The sequence below is a fragment of the Drosophila mauritiana genome, chromosome 2L, assembly GCF_004382145.1.
Source record: "Drosophila mauritiana strain mau12 chromosome 2L, ASM438214v1, whole genome shotgun sequence".
Taxonomy (NCBI): Eukaryota; Metazoa; Arthropoda; class Insecta; order Diptera; family Drosophilidae; genus Drosophila; species Drosophila mauritiana.
In genome coordinates this window covers 9,671,396-9,683,540 of record NC_046667.1, presented here as the reverse complement: position 1 = coordinate 9,683,540, position 12,145 = coordinate 9,671,396, and the positions used below count along the sequence as shown (strand labels likewise).

At 41.4% G+C, this 12,145-nt stretch overlaps 2 protein-coding genes across 2 annotated transcripts; one reads left to right on the top strand and one right to left on the bottom strand.

Annotated features, from left to right (window-relative positions):
* Positions 1 to 32: 32 nt before the first annotated feature.
* On the top strand, positions 33 to 787 carry LOC117150247 (putative RNA polymerase II subunit B1 CTD phosphatase RPAP2 homolog). The gene is made up of 4 exons (XM_033317048.1): positions 33 to 132; positions 191 to 302; positions 361 to 458; positions 525 to 787. Exons 1-4 carry the CDS (start codon positions 104 to 106, stop codon positions 715 to 717), a joined length of 432 nt encoding a protein of 143 aa, XP_033172939.1. The 5' UTR covers positions 33 to 103; the 3' UTR covers positions 718 to 787.
* On the bottom strand, positions 727 to 2,759 carry LOC117150218 (FK506-binding protein 59). The gene is made up of 8 exons (XM_033317017.1): positions 2,510 to 2,759; positions 2,299 to 2,441; positions 2,062 to 2,182; positions 1,864 to 2,002; positions 1,449 to 1,806; positions 1,284 to 1,394; positions 1,078 to 1,215; positions 727 to 970 (listed from the first exon to the last, which is right to left on the bottom strand). The coding sequence occupies exons 1-8, from the start codon at positions 2,703 to 2,705 to the stop codon at positions 857 to 859; spliced, it is 1,320 nt and encodes a 439-aa protein (XP_033172908.1). The 5' UTR covers positions 2,706 to 2,759; the 3' UTR covers positions 727 to 856.
* Between the last annotated feature and the right edge of the window lie 9,386 nt (positions 2,760 to 12,145).

Below are 12,145 nucleotides of genomic sequence, written 5' to 3'. Positions count from 1 at the left end.
TGATATTAATATCGATGTTTTCCTATCGAATGACTGCATATTTTCCAACTGTCTATCGAATTTTGTTATCGACCATCTCAATTGCAAATTTTAGAAGCGTAAAATGACAACAGAAAAAGGCGAGCAGTTGAGGTAAATTAAAATAAATACATATTCAGTAGCACTGGGTGAAGTACTCACTGTTTTCCAGACAACAACTTATAGCGGCGGTGGTGAAGAAACGAGCGGCGATTGCGCGAGCCCATGAAATCGTGGTGCGTCTTTTGGAGCCCGGAATACCGGAGCCTGAGTTCCTGTCCCTGGTAAAATAATGCTAATTAAAATCTTGACGGGTACACTAAGCATTTCCTGTACACGCAGCTCTGTGAGATTGGCCCCCCAAATTATTCAGACATAGTGGACGAGCGGGAAATAAACAAACTTTGTGGATATCCACTGTGTTCGACAGTTCTAGAAAAGTAAGTCCAATTCCAACAGAATCTAGAGGTTCTTCTTATAACTATTCTTCATAACTACTCTTTTAGCGTTCCCAAGCAAAAGTATAGTATCTCCGCTGCCAAAAACAAAGTCTACGACATAACAGAACGTAAGAAATTCTGTTCCGGATACTGTTTTAAGGCCTCCGAATATATAAAGTCACAGGTGCCCACATCGCCATTGTGGCTGCGAGATAGGGAGACGAGGCCCAGCTTTCAGCTGCTACCACGAAATACTTGACCATCGATATACATAGCTCTCAAAGCGTTTATATTTATTTCGTATAAGCATTAAGACCATTTGTTCATTACATTACTGGATTTTCGATGTGGGATTATAAACCCTGGGGAATATTTCTTAAAGCACTAGTCGATCTAAATTAGATCATGATTATATTGTCGCGCTCTAGCGTCAATTCAGCTTCGCGCTTGGCATCCTCTTCAGACCACTCGCCGCACTTGCTCAGCACGTCGGTTTCCCGCGGAGGTTCGGTCTAACAATTGGTGAAAAATTGGAGGTTTCAAAGAGCGCAGAAAACACGCGAGGAGACGATATAAAAATGTTGTACTTTATTCAAATTTATTCAGTTGTAGGCAATACCTCTTTGTCGTTGGCAGCCAGTTTGGTGAACATGTTGGCATAGAGCTTCTTCTCCTTGTCCTTGCTCTCTTTGAGTTTCTGCTTGCAGATGATCACTTGGTTGGCAGCCGCTTTGTTGCCAGGCTCCAATTGGATGACCTAATCGAATAAATAGAAATACATGTGGTTAATAAACGTAAACGTAAATATACGTTTATATTGGTTACCTTTTGGAAATCCTCTAGTGCATCTTCCAGCTCATTGATAGTCAAGTTGCATTGGCCACGACGGTAGAGAGCCTTTACATTGTTCTTATCCAAATCCAAAACGGCATTACACTAAATTAAAATAGTCAGATGTATAAATTATCCGATTTGAGCGCGTGTACTCACCTCCTGCTTGGCTTCGAAGTGATCGTTGGACTTTTGGTGGCACAGAGCAATGTTGCTGTGCGTGGCCACCTTGATCTTCTTTACCTCCTCATTGGTATGGACAGTGGTGGGCAAAATGTTCTTGCACTTGGTGTACATCTTGATGGCTAGAGCCCAGTTCTCCTTCTTGAAGTAGTTGGTGCCCTTCTCCTTGTACACCTTGGCCTCAGCCAGGCGCTCTTCGTCACTCAGTTTCCACTCCTCCAGTCCTTTGCCGCAGTCGACGAGCTTTACTGTGTACTCCACTGTGGCATTTGGTGGAATCTTGAACTCATCATTGCCCTCTGCTCCAAATGCATACTTGGCCTGGATCTTGATTCTATTACGCGCGTTTATAAGTTAGTCTGAAAAGCTTATAATGGTCAAAGGGATCTACCTGGAGGTCTCGCCTACGTTCATCTTCTCCAGGGCAATCTCGACACCATCGATAATGCCGATGGCCTTACCCTCGCCATAATCAAACTCCACGTCGCGATCCTCGAAAACGTGGCCCTCGAAACTACCAGAAATGTGAGCTGTATTTGGATAACCGCATGAGATATACATAGTCGCCGCAAGATTGTGATAAACCTACCCTTGACAAAGGCGCCATCGCTGGGAGTGCGCTTCTTATCGCTGGCTTCCAAAATGGTGCGATCAATACTTCCGTCCTGGTTGGGACTCAAATCCTCGCCCTTCCAGCCGAGCATCTCCAGCTAAGAGGAAGAGTTAGAAGTTACTAATATAAATGCGAAATTCTTAAATAAAAAATGTAACGCATAAAATCTGGAATTTTCCATATTTAGTTAACCAATAAAATTGCATTACCTACCTCAAAAATCAGAGTAGCATCCGGCGGAATGGCGGGCGGGCTGCCGGCAGCTCCGTAAGCGTAGTTTGGAGCACATGTTAGGAAGCAGCGCTCGCCGAGCTTCATGGTGGCCACTCCCATGTCGAAGGCCTTGATCACATTGCCTGCAGGTGTCCGATGGCCAGGAGTAAATTAAATAGAAGTTTCGCGAATTCGCCGGCAACACACTTACCTTTGCCGAGCGGAAATTCGAAGGGCTCATTGCGGGTGAGGCTGGAATCGAATTCGGTGCCATCGACCAGGCGACCCGTGTAGTGCAGGGACACAGTGCAACCGCTGTGCGGCGTCTCTGTGCCCGTGCCCTCTTTCAGGATTTCCTTTAGGACGCCACCGTCCCCGGACAAGTCGATTTTATTATCTTCCGGCATTTTGGCTGCTCAACTTTAATTCGCACGATAATGGTAGAGTGACCAAGCTCAAGCACGTTGGAAAGACCGTATTGATTATTGGGCTCGTGCGTTTTTCAGTCGCTTAACAGAACTGAGTTAACAGTCAGCGCTAACTAAGGCGACATCTATAGTATTATGACAGTAAAAGCAGTGGTTACAAAACACAGATAACTAGCTCAGACTCAAACCCAATCACATACCTATTAAAATGGTATATTAGCTAGAATATTGAAATTTCTTGAGCTAATTAACAATAGAAACTTGAGAAATGCCATTAGCAATAAAAACATTACTTAGTTCACATATGTTTCAAAATTACTAATAGAAATAATTTTGTTATTATTGGGTATATATTAAGTTTGGCACTATGAATAATAGTAGCTAAAATGCTTATACCATTGTCTATTTTGTACCAACATAATCTCGATTTTAGTTTTATAAGCCATTTTCTTGATTAATCCATTTCGGTCGCAATTAATGATATTAAAGGATGTCTGTTGTTCATTTCATTGTGTTGGCTCCAACAACACACACACAGTGCTCTCCAAATGTAATCTGCCCAGGGGCTTTTGAATGCATGTGCATCCCTATAAGTGTGCGCTGTATGCATCAAATATAATCCTGTTATCGTTTTTGTTATATTTGATTATTTTGCCCTTGGCTTTTGGCAGTGCCAACTTCCAATTTCGCATGCCAGCAAGAGCAACAAAATAAATTAATGCACTTAATTTTATTGGTTTCTATAATTCATGCTCGTAAGCTCGTCTGCTATAAGCTCTGCACAGTAGGCCAATTGGGGGATTATCGCAGTGTACATTCAACGATTTTTTCAAGGTCAACTGGAATGATAAAAATGATAAGTGTGTTCGTGTTGCTGGATTCATGCCCCCTCCTACCAGCCAGCTGTGACATTATTTCCTTTGAATTCCGCTTGCGTCTTTATAAATCGCTGCAGCTGTCGCTGTCTCCTGCCTACTAAAATATTAGCCAGTCATCAAGCAGCGTTTCATCCGAGCTTCGGCACCAACTTCTTAAAGGCCCAGAGTCTGGCGCACTTGTCGCTCATTAATTAGGGTTCGTCTACAGGGATGACTACGCTGGAAAAATATATTACAATATTCTAAAGTTCATTTGGGAACTTTGGATCTCCAGAAAACGTAGTTCATTCAATAAATACATTTTGCGTGAAAAATAAATTGAACAAAAGTAATCAATATAACAGAACTAACTGAAGGGCTTATATATGAATAACGTATACGCAATAATATTAAGTATACGTTGAAAGTATTAGAAACGTATATTATAAAAAATAAAGATTCCTCACTTAATTGGGAGAACTGTCAACTGAAACGTTTAGAAGTCCATTAAAATGCTATTATAAATGGTGCCACAGGGCTTACCATAGTATGCAATAGTCGTACTTCTTCTGGGCTTAAAGTATGTCAGCATATGAGAATACAGATCTCCAGAGATTCCAGTGACTCCCCCGAAAGCAGCATATTTATATATTTTTTTGAGTGCTCTGAGCCGTGTCCCTGTCCAGGCCCATTATTTTTTCAGGTATAGTATAGAGACATTGACCAGCGACGGACGCCCACAATCACGCTGCCTCGGCTGCTGCTGGCGTCTCCGCTGGCAGAGGTCCTGCTGTTGCTCGCTCGTTACTCGACTGTAAACATTCCAGGGCAGCTTTCACTCGAGTCACAGAATACACAGGACACATATCCGAAAGGACTCACTACCGCGGTGACTCAAACGTTCGGCTGCGCTCGGCTGGAAGCTTCGTTTTCGGTTTTCCGTTTCGGATTGAGTCAGATTGTGGATGCTGCGTGGCTCGTGGTCCATGGCCGTGTGAAAAGCTGCGTTGAGCGCATTAAGTCGTTAGGGTACAACCAGACAGGACGCACTTACTCCGAGCTGCCGCCATTCGTCTGCCTTGGCGTGTGTGTACCGTTAGTTCAGCTGTCCCGTGCAGAGAGGGAAATTAGCGGGGAAGCCCCGACATCGAATCATAGCCAAAGTCAAAGTCACCGAATCGCTGACCATCGAGGTGCACAAAAAACTTGCTGGCTAGTGCGTGAAGAAACTGTCAAAACAAGAAAAGTAAAAGAAAATAAGAAAATAAATACTCCAATTCCCTCTGTGGCAGCTCCCGCGCGTCCAAGTGTGTGTAAGTGTCGTCTGTGCGTGTGTGCGTGCGTTTCCCCAAAAACTTCAGATCGAGTGTGTTCATCAACAACAAATAAGATACAAAATTCAAATAATATTGAATAAAATACGAAACGTATACAAGCGACAAGTAGAAGAAAGTCGCATTAAATCATAGCCAATTAAAAATGTTTGCTTAAACGAACCAAGGTAAACAGAACGAGCAAAAATTGTTGCTCGCTCCCCAAGCGCTTTTCCACTTTTCCGCTTTCCCCTCCCCGATTTCCCCACAAAAACCAATGCACTCGCTACGGTGCAACAGCTTAAAAGTATGCTACGATTTTCCCACTCAATATTTCGTGTAATTGTTGCGCCTGCTGCTGTGCTGCATGTCCTGCAATGTCCTGGAGAATTGTTTTTGGCCTTCCGTTTTTGCGAAAAGAGCTGAAAATTAAATATGTGAACATACTTCGAAATGAAGTACCATGCTGAAGCACCGCAAACTGGCTGAAAAGTTGGTTTTGTTATTTGCGAAATATTTTACGTTTGCCTACGATTTGGTTAGCTTTCGGAAACAATTTCATTTGCTGGCGAAAATTTGTTTGATTTGCGGCAAGCCACAAGAAAAATATCCGAATTTGCAGAATGATAGAATTGTGTAAACATTCTGTACACAAGGCCAAATCATAAAGTTTCCCAGCGAGTTACCCGAAGTGCAGTGCTGTTTTTTCTGTGTTGAGCTCGTATTTTGGCTTATAAACTGTTGCTTCTGACAGTTATCTCCACGAATCGGAGCAATTTTCCCAGGCTGGCGGAGGGAAATCCCAGGCGATTTCCTTCCATTCCCTTAGTTCCACTCGCTTGCGCACTTTTTCCTTGGCTTGGCTTTTTATCCTTCTCCGCTTTTCGGTTGTGCTTTGACTGATTGTTTTATTGGAGAATCGCAATCGAAATCGTTGCGACTTAAGCGCGCTTTTATTGCGATTTAAAACGCACATTTTTGTGGCAGGATTGTTTGAGTGCGTTTTTGGCTTTGGCTTTCGACTGCTGCGGCGATAATTAAAATTTAATTGTGAGCAACTCAAATTGCGAAACCATTGTGCCGAGATTGTTGCCAGTGGCTCTCACACGAAATTGCAGTTTTGCGGTTTTCGGTACGGGTTTTCCCCCAAACTTCCTGCTCTCGCATTCCTTGTTGTCCTTGCCGTCCTTATGCAATTAACATTTGCACTGTTATCAATCAGTTGGCCAAGAACAAAACTTTTCTTTTAGTCATTTCCCGTCACATCCTTCATGACTCCTTACCCCCGTGCCGTCTTCTTATCATTCAATTTGGCCAAAAAGGGAAGAAAACTTTTCTGCCAAACTAACAACTGGCGAAAGCGGCAGCCACACACACACATACACTCACGTAGGAGGAGAGAGGCGAGGAAAGAACAACAAAAAAGCAACCAGAACGCGGCGTGTCTAAGTGGGCGTAAGTGGTCATGTACATGTGTGTGAGCGTCGCTGTGTGAGTGAGCACATGCGAATGTGTTCATATGTGGCCAGCTGTATGTGTGTGCGTTGTGTTGAGTGGCAAGTTGTGTACACACGCAGATTTTTCATCAATCATTTTGCTTGACTACGCCTAGTTCACATTTTAGGGCATGTAGTTTAAAAATTGGGCCGCAGCCCATCGATAGTTGGTTTGCTGGGCCGCGGGAGGCGTGCGGAGCGCGTGGTGCCACATGGGGGATTGGGATGGTGGCACTCGGAAACATGAAACGAATGAGGCATCTCGAATGGCGCCTGAAGCGAGAAATGGCGCCCCCCCAGAGTTTACTGCTTTAAGACCCTTAGAGGTCCTTTAAACAGAAGCACAAGAAAGTTTTCCAAGCGCCTTTGATTCCATTTTTATAAAATAGGTTTTATAAATTTTCTTTAAAATATATTTTGTTTTCAGTTTCGAGATATAAGTTTTACCTTACTTAAGTGTTATTTATTATTTCGAAATAGCCTAGTTTTGTTGCTGTTCGATTTGTGTTCAAACAGTCACTGTTTATTCGCTCAAGTGTTGAGCTAATAACTTCATTAACGTAAGTCAGTTAACGAATCAAATTTATTACCTTATTTATTATACGCCCATGGCATATTAACGTAATCGCCTTTGTCTCTCATGTAGTGAAATATAAATCCAATTTATGTTTTGCGTGTGGCTTAATATTCCCTTTGATTGAGATATATGTATATGTCGGTCAAAAATTGCAGTTTATAGATTGCAAATGAAGTATGAAAAATATTTTAAGCATTTTGTATACTTCTGTCTAAATAATTTTTTTATACTAAATTTGGCTCACCACAGCTGATTTTCAAATAGATTGAAAAGCACTTGACAATTGAATTGGTTTTTATAGTCTTATTTTTGGTTTTTACCTGCGTGCTATTGTGATAAAATCAAATCAAATGTGCACCATGGCCAGCTTTAGGCAACATTTTTTACCCAAACAAACTAATTCATTCAAATGCTAAAATTTTCAGCAAACCAATGCATTATTTTCGATCGACGTTTTCACCCTACGGTCTTGAATATTAAATATAATATAAATATTGATGGTTAAGAACAATAAACTGGGATATTATAGATTGTTTTGTAGGAAAGTAAAACTTTAAAAGTTCGAAGTTAATAAATTATAATTGGTCTTATTACCGTAACTTTTTTAGACATTTAAATGTTCATTTCATTTTTAAATTGATTAATTGTGATTAATATGATATCGTAAAAGTATCCTTTTTATTTATCTGTAAAGGGTGGAAAGTTCTTAAAATCATCTGACTATCTCTTCATGAAATCCGTTCCAAGTTTGACCTGCCTCAGGATTCTTTATGATGATTTCAAGACGTTCTGCTCCGGATATCTTTGTCCTTTTTGAGTTGGCTTCTGCCACTTTTCCCACCTTTTTGTCCTGTTCGATTTAGAAGCTGAGCAGACATAATAAAGAGCCAAAATGAAAAAATGCGCTGTGCGTTTGTGTGCGTGGAGGTACCTTTATTCTAAACGGTGAGGACACACCGACACAGATAAATGGGAAACAAATACATACCCACTGGCACACATACCGATGCAAATGGAGTTGTCGGAATTGCTCCACTTTGCGTATGTATACACTGGTGTGCGTGTGTGTGTGTGTGTGGGTGCGTGTCTATCTGTCTGCGAGAATCCCAAATCCCGAATCCAACCCCCGTCATCAACCTGCACCGAAACACTTAAACCCAAACACGTTGTCTGTGTTGGTGGTGGTGTTCGTGTGTATTGGTGAGTCGTCGTCCTGTTCGTCCTTTTTACTGGCGTCTACGCACAATATGTTTCGTCTTTAACCCAACCGAAAGCTTCGTCTGACGAGAGCTTGAAGGAGTCCTGAGTCCTTGCTCCTTGTTTCTGGATCCTTGTGGAAGTTTTAATGTGATTCCTTCGTATTAATTTCGACATCGTCATCGTTGTTGCTCCTGCCTCCTGTCCTTTGCCCTCCCCTTTCTCCTCTCTGCCCTCAGCTTTTGCACCCCTCATCCTTCTCTGCTCTCCGTCATTTTCTATTTTTCTCCTTACGCACTTTTTATTGCTCGTCCTGCGTTTGCCTTCGTTTCTATTTTATTTTAACAACATCTTCGTCGCCAGCACGGAATTCTGTCGAGCTCGGCGCTTTTCCTCAGCACCAACTTAACCGCTACCCATCTCAATCCCAGCCTCTCGCCATCTCTCACTTTCTCCACTTTCTCCGCCGCCCGCTCTCTCCCATTTCTCCGGCCCTTGTGCATGTGTGAGTAAAGTTTATATTTTTTTTGCGTTGCTCACTCTTTTATGTTCATCATACGAAAGCGCGACTTTGTTGCACTAAACGTAAGTTGGAAGATTTACAACTTTTTGGTTTAACACATGCAATGTGGAAAGGGGCAGGGGCAGGGGCAGGTTCCGGAAAAGTGGGGTAGGCTTACGGATAGACAGACAGTTGGGGGTGAAGGCCACGCAAGAGGACTCACAGAAATTGCACAAAAAAAAAGAAAGAAGAAAAACACTACACGAAGCCCCAAGGGAATGCACAAAGTATAAACCTCATCACGATGCGGAGTGCGAGGTATCCTTGCTGCTGTAAACTTATCCTTAAAGGAAAAGTTATTATGCATATAGTACGCACTTTTTGTTTCCTCTATTTTATTGGCCTGAAATATGAGGCTTAAGTAATTAGCAAGAGGCGGAATTGCTTTGGGGGTCAGCAAATAGTTTACGATGGCCAGGAAAATACCTACAGGTGTAAGCTTTAAATTGTTAGTAGACCCCCGAAAATGCTGCACAACAATATGAACAACTTTCGGTCGGGTAATTACATTTTTACGAATCCAGCTGCTGAAAAGTCTCAAGTTACTTATTAAATTTCATGGAGCTTGGAGTTGTATTGTAGTTAAACTTCTCTGGCTAGAGTGCAAGTAAAGTTAATAAAGCATGCGGAATTAATTTCAAAAAAGCCAACATGCAGTTTAATAAACTTTTAATAACTTGAACTTGTGGCAGACGAATTAAATTTTTAGATATGTATTGTACAGGGAAAACCTTATAAAGAATATTTCCTATGTATATTTTAAAAAACTCGTACAATCAATTATATTCCTAGCTATTTAAAATTTTGAAAGTTTTGCCATACTTTAGCTTTAGTTTATCCAATAGAAGTTTTCATAAAGAAATAAGATTGTTAGTAAGATAATAATACTTAACTTCAAACAGTTAAGAACTTCGCTTGAAAGTTTTATCGACGCACGTGTTGTTTGAATATGTCAAAAATTTAACTTAATTTAGAAGCAGTTATTTTATTCCTAACTTTAGATCTCGGAAATTTCACCCGTTGTCCAAGTTTCAATTGGCAAACAAAGGGGAAAAGTTTTTTTAATTGTTCATTACGTCTGAATCAGGTTGCTGCACTTGCCGCAGTGGAAAAGCCGCAGATTTTCATCAAACGTACATCAAAAGCATTTCTAATCAGCAGGCAGTCGGCAGAAACAACAACAGCAACAAACAATATGTGTGTCTGTGTGTGTGTGTGTGGTGAAAGCGCAAACAAGTTGCAAGTTTACTTATCCTGCCTTTCCCCTTTTCCCTCAATTTTTTTTTTGCCAGCCATTGTTACGTTTGCGTATGTATGACTATGTACACAGAGAAAAATATTCATCCATTTGATTACATTTTACGAATCCAAAAGCAGTGGATCATGCGTTTTATTCTGCTAGCTAAATCAACAGATTTCACAGCTTTTTTCTTTTCAATCAGCGGCCTTTTCAAATGAAATAACAATTTAAACATGTCCATATTTTTTTCTCCTTACTTGTGTGTATGTGTGCGTGGGAATTGGAGCACGTAACAGAAAAAAAATGAAGAAAAAACGAGCAGAGACACCACACAGAAATAGAAATCATTTGAAATCATGCCGCACTCATAAAACACTTAAAGGACAATTTTGCTGTCATACAGAGAAAAAAGGGGGAAAGCTGCTTTTGCTGGCGCTTTTCCTTGGCAGGAACTTGGGGTTAATTAAATAAATTCCTAAGCCACTTTTGCCCGAGCAGAAGCTTCATAAATTTTTGAACAAATACTGCCAAAAAAAAGAAAGAAATAAAATGGAAGCAAAACGAATTGGTTATACATAAATATTGGTGTGCGTGTGTATGCAGGGGTTTTCAGCAAGCTTTCACCCGCAAGACAACAACAAAGGGCTTGCAACAATTGGCAGGACTCCGTTTGCCGTGCTCTTCCAAGTGTAAACAGAAGTTGAGTTGGTCGAGTCCCTTTCTCTCTTTTGCTCAAAATGAGTTTTGGGGAAAACTCACTCAAACGTTCCATCAATGGACCGATGAGTCCTGAGTCCGGAGTCCTGTTCCACTGATAACAGCCACACACACACACTCGCACTCACCCACACCAGACGGCACACACGGATAGAGCTGTTTAAAAAGATGTCCTAGCACAAAAAAAAGGAAGAAAAATACACCGATTCCTAGAGTAACAGCGCGGAAAACGTTTGATAACGCCGCGCGCACAAAAGTATGCTACACAAAAGCCAGCTCGCTCTCTCTAACTCCCGCTCACCCACTCCCCGTGTCTGTGTGAGCTTCCTGTGTATTGGTGTGCACGGCTGTTTGACTGTGCATTGGTATGGGTGGTGGTAGTAAATAAGCAAAAGGCAAAGACGGAAAGAAAAAGGGCAGCAAGTGGACAAGACAATGAAATTGTCATAAATAACAACGTTGTCTACCAACAACAGGCAAAGAGCAGCAACACCAACAACAACAACAACATCGACAGGACAACCAACAACAAAGGCCCAACTAGCTGAGTGACTGGGTTTCTTTTTTTCGGCTGTCGTTGTTGCTTCTTTTTCGGTGTCTCTTGGTCAGTGGCTCAACTCTTTTTATCATTTATACCGGGCCCCCGTCCCCAGGGTATTATTTGGGTAGATTAAGTTGATGGAACTCGCCGAGAAGGATTCGGAGCTCTAAGGTGTATTTTATGAGGGAAGCCGAGAAGTGGAGAAAGTGAAAGCGGTTAAAAGGGATTAGGTGTCGATTTTTTCGAATGTTGGGAAAATTAGAAAATATTCAATAGGACACAGGATATATTTGTTTTTATATCACTTTTCTGCCTTAAACTTTAAAATAAATTGGATTAATATCAAACCTTTAAAAATTCACATTGGAAAACATGTTTTCTTGGAATCTAAAGTTATCTAATTTATCCATCGATAACTGTTTGATTTATGGAAAAAGTAAAAAAGAAAACAAACTTTTGCCTAGGAAATCACTCGAGGGACTCTCCTCATTGGAGTAGCTTCAGTTGGAACTGCTCTGTACATTGGATCTATATTCCTTACCGAGTTTCCCCATCTCCGTTTCACTTTATTTTAGTTGCTTTCTTTTCATTTTTTTTCTCCTTTATTACATTTTTTTTTAGTTTGCCCTGTGTTCTCATAACGGATATTCGAAATGGCTGCTGCGGCGGCTTTAAGTGACTTTTGTCAAACTTTGTGCGCTCGGCCATCCAAACACCAGTACTTATAGTTATCGAAGGGGTCTATAAGAGGTCCTGCGATGGTGGTGAGGAGGTCCTGCGGAGCACGAGGGATTGCCAGGAAGACACTTACATTAAACTAATGTTTAGTTGGCAGTCGCAACAGTTTTGCGAGTGTTGCGACCCTCGAAACTTTGACCGTAAATTGTGGCACGTGATGGGCCTTTGCAATGGAATGGGA